The sequence below is a fragment of the Atta colombica genome, unplaced genomic scaffold, assembly GCF_001594045.1.
Source record: "Atta colombica isolate Treedump-2 unplaced genomic scaffold, Acol1.0 scaffold126, whole genome shotgun sequence".
Taxonomy (NCBI): domain Eukaryota; kingdom Metazoa; phylum Arthropoda; class Insecta; order Hymenoptera; family Formicidae; genus Atta; species Atta colombica.
In genome coordinates this window covers 5,301,510-5,305,799 of record NW_017259213.1, presented here as the reverse complement: position 1 = coordinate 5,305,799, position 4,290 = coordinate 5,301,510, and the positions used below count along the sequence as shown (strand labels likewise).

General features: G+C 26.4%; 2 protein-coding genes across 2 annotated transcripts in view; one reads left to right on the top strand and one right to left on the bottom strand.

Annotated features, from left to right (window-relative positions):
• Window positions 1-4,290, bottom strand: part of LOC108684060 (DNA mismatch repair protein Msh2) — a 15,847-nt gene that overhangs the window by 4,320 nt on the left and 7,237 nt on the right. The window contains exons 3-5 of the mRNA XM_018188087.1: window positions 965-1,088; window positions 302-558; window positions 44-211 (exon numbers count right to left, since the gene is read on the bottom strand). Coding sequence (XP_018043576.1) covers window positions 44-211; window positions 302-558; window positions 965-1,088 — 549 coding nt within the window. The remainder of the gene's footprint in view (window positions 1-43; window positions 212-301; window positions 559-964; window positions 1,089-4,290) is intronic.
• The window catches only part of LOC108684057, a 6,919-nt gene continuing 6,176 nt past the window's right edge, over window positions 3,548-4,290 (top strand). Inside the window, exon 1 of the mRNA XM_018188085.1 lies at window positions 3,548-3,613. The gene's annotated coding sequence lies outside the window, so the exon portion shown is untranslated. The remainder of the gene's footprint in view (window positions 3,614-4,290) is intronic.

Here is a 4,290-nt window from a genome sequence, read left to right as displayed (position 1 = left end):
TATACTTTAAAAATGTACTTTATATTTTGATGTTATTACGTACTTGCTTAAGAGTTTGAAACTCAAAACTGCCCTCACCCTGAATTAATAAACATTCTTTAGGAGCGAGAGTTACAATGAGCGATTCTAAATTCGAAAATGATTCATTATCTTGAAATTCAATCACAGAAATTAAAGTTGAAACGACATCTACACAACTTAAACCGACAACCTATAAAATATAAATTATAAATTATAGCAGAACTCTTGTATAATATTTTAGCGAGAATATACATTTTATCATGCACGCGGATAAACTCACTCTGGACTTTCCTTCTGTACCCAATTTCACAGCTATTACAGATACACCCACAGCAATGTCATTATTGCCGAACAAGATATCTTCGAAATGAGATAAATTGCCGGGCGAACCTTTGTACTCCAAGATCCAGTTCTGATTTTTAGACGAGCCTAGATTAATATAAACTTCAACTCTGTATTGTTTTACTAATAGTAAGTCGCGCACCAACGTCTCGAAATGACTTTTATTAAGAATGACTCCTTCCGTTTTATGCGGCTCTGTAAAAAAAAAAAACATTGGTTACTAATGTTATAAATTGCATTTATAAATTGCAATTTGCACGTTTAAAACTTAGATAACACTCTTTCAATTAAGTAAAAATATTTTAAAGAATCAAACATGATACATTTATCATATTATAATAGTATTAAAAAATATTAATTCTGCTTTCTGAACATACTAAAACATGCATAAATAGAAATAGAAAATATAAAGATCTGAGTACATTAAAATTATAATATTTTAAATTAGAAACATAACATTTTTGTTTCATTGGATATTCCATTGAATCACTTCTATTTTTTTTAAATATATTCTTTTAAAAAGTCTAATAATCATTGTCCTTTTATATATGTATTGAAAAATTATTCAATTTCTTTTTATAATTATTCAAATAATGTTTACCAGCTCCAATCATTTTACAAACGGACGTTGTTTTAAATACTTCCTGTGCGGCAAAAAGAGCATCGCTTCCATGTACCGTATAATAATCTGATCTATTGAAGAACCGTATTGTGGTATCAAGTTTCTGAAATACAAAATTATTATGCGTCAACTTGTTGATCAAGTCAATAGTTTCCATGAATTTCTACTGTGTAATACACATGTGTAATCTCTATTGCAGAAACATAAAGGCGGATATTATTGGAACACTGTGTGAACATGCTTTCATTAAATTATCTCTAACATTTAAAGAAATACTTTAAAAATGTATATGATGTATATGATGAATCAAGAGCACATAATACGTCACTTAGTTATATGTTAAATTTTACATATAAATTATCCTTGATCTCTTTGCCGGCTTCTAGAGAGTGATAAGTATATAATTTTTTAAACAATATCTCTCGATTGTAATTTCAATATTATTAATATGATTTATATTTCCTTTGATATGTAACAATTATATATTCCTCAATTTTATATACAAAAATATTTCTTCAAATAATTTTTAAGAAATGTAGTATAATAATTACATAAATTCAGAGATACTTGAAGATATTTATAATAAAAAATAGTTTTATTGTTTATTTTTATAAACAAAAAAATTTTGTTGGGAAGATATTTAATGTTTAACATATGATATTTTTGTTTTGACTTTCATTCCTGTTGTTACTTTGTAATTTGTTACTACTTTGTTACTTTATTATTAATTACGTCATACGCATGTTTTCATTTACTAGAAATTTCTTAGACATTTTTTTACAATTATTCGTAATTATACACTATTTGTGAATAATACTACATATATCAGAAATTAAAAACCTTGCTAACGTATCTGTAGGTCAATGCCTATCAAGGGGTCAGAGTATCACAGGTCGTCACAACTCTGATGTGTGTGATTTTATGGAAATTTGAAATTTAAAGAAATATATTAGCTCAACAAACAATACAATAAATGTTCCACTTTACTCAGAAATATTGACTATTGATAATATTGATAATATGAGACAAAATGTTCTAAGTGGAAAGCTCTTAATATATAAAAATAGCATAAAATGTATTATGAAGATAAAGTAAATAAATTTTAAATAATTTATATATATGCTTATGTAAAAATCTTAATAACTATTCTTGTTATAAACATTTTTTTAAACAAATCTCGATATAATAAATCGTTATGTGATCCCCAAACAAGAGAGATAAAAAAAGAATGCGAGATACTACAACAACATTCATTAAATAAAATTTTATAAAAATAAACTAGCTTTTATTTAACGTAAATCTTAATGAGAATATGTACGAATATGTTTAGATGTGTTTGTACATGTTAATTCATCGATGGGAAATCCCAACAGTTTCAATGACACCCACATATTGAGGTCACGAAGTGGTCCATATCGTGGAAATATCATTCATTCTTAGCATGATAAAAGATCAGAGTTCATATTCTAGGAAGGTCAGTAATTTCTGTAACAAAGTGGGCCATCGTTTTTTTATTCTTTGTAATCTGTTTTCTGAATGTTTTATAGAATCTTTATTTATAGAATCCATCACCGTTTTATTCCGATGAAATGCAAGCACGGAATACAAATAGTTAGGTGCTGCGACCTTTACGTAATGGAGACCTTGAAATTGCTCCTGGCATCACTGAATGAAAGTGAGTCTGATCATCGTTACAAATTCAGAATGATTTAACCAATGATACATCAAATCAAATATGGAAATATGGAAAACCACTCGCGGCTACCTGGAAGTCGTTGAGTTATGTTCTTTGCCATACACATACATATATATGTATATATATATGAGCAGACAATGCATCATGCATCATCTGTCAAGATGTTGTAATACAACTTTAATCAAACAGGATATAAGATTAATAAAGAGATAACGAAGATTAATGAACTATATATAATAATATATTTTTATATATAATAATATATTTTTCAAGTGTTATATTTAAATGTGATCAATTTACAATTATAAGTGAGATAATTTTTTTCATTATCATAATATTCATTCTAATAATATTCTTTTAAATAACAATAATAAAGACTTATTTTTTTATAAAAAAATTATTTTATGCAAAATGCACTGAATCTTTCTATATCATTAATTTTAATGTATCATTATGAATAAAATTTATAGGAATAGATAATCTTCTACTATTTATTCTTACGTAAAGAATGTTTCTCTATCATAAAAGATATGATAAAAGTTATGAAAAGAAATTGTTCAGTTTAAAAGAGATCTAAAGAAGTAATAAGATTCGTAACTTCAATTCTATAATAAGGATTTATAACGAGGATACATCGAAAATAAATTAATATAAGAATATTTATTACTAACACTTACGTCAATGATGGGGAACTCAATCTTATATTGCTGAGAATTGTGTACGATAAGAACGAGTCTAAACTGTAATGGATAAGAAGACCGCTAATATGTGTAAAAGCGAAAAAGAATGATCCGAGAATCATCGGTAAGAAGAAGGGGGAAAGACATAAATAGATTTGCGGTAATCTTCTTCTGTTATATGTAAGCCTACAGTGTTAGTGAAAACATCTCTGCATACAATTGAATTATAAGTGTTCGATCTTCCATTATAAGGTAATTAAATATAATATTATTTTTCTAATGTGATTAAGTGTAAGTAAATAAACGTTGTGTCTTGTCAGTGAATGCGAAATTTAAAATATGTTACGAATATTAAATTCGAAAGTAGAAGACAATTAATCATTAAATAAAAATATATAGATTTGTATTCTTCTTTCTTGTATTATGATGAAAGAGAGAGAAAGATGATGAAGCTTTTTAATTCAAGGAGGATGAAAAAGTTTAAATGCATGAAAACTCGGTACTTAATATTATAACTGTGTACTATTATTTATTTACATTTTATATCAATAAAGAGCTCTACTTCCGGAAGCTTTCAAAACATAATTTGATTCAGTTAAATATATGTCAATTAGATCATCCGCAATTTTTGCAAAACCACAGCTTTGTGAGATTTACACGCGATGAGTCAATTGCTGCAACTTTATGTGTTAAAACTTTGCTAATAAGTTTTTATTTAAGCATAAATAATTTACAAAAGGATTTCAATTCCATTTTTATGCCTATATTAATATGAATCAAGTTTTCGTGTATTTAAACTTTCTACCCCTCCTTTAATGCAAACAATAAGATCATCATTTGCATCATTCTTAAAATATTTTATTTTATTTTATAAAACATATTCCACATAATTCGATCCACATATATTTTTCATATTACTATTTATTTAT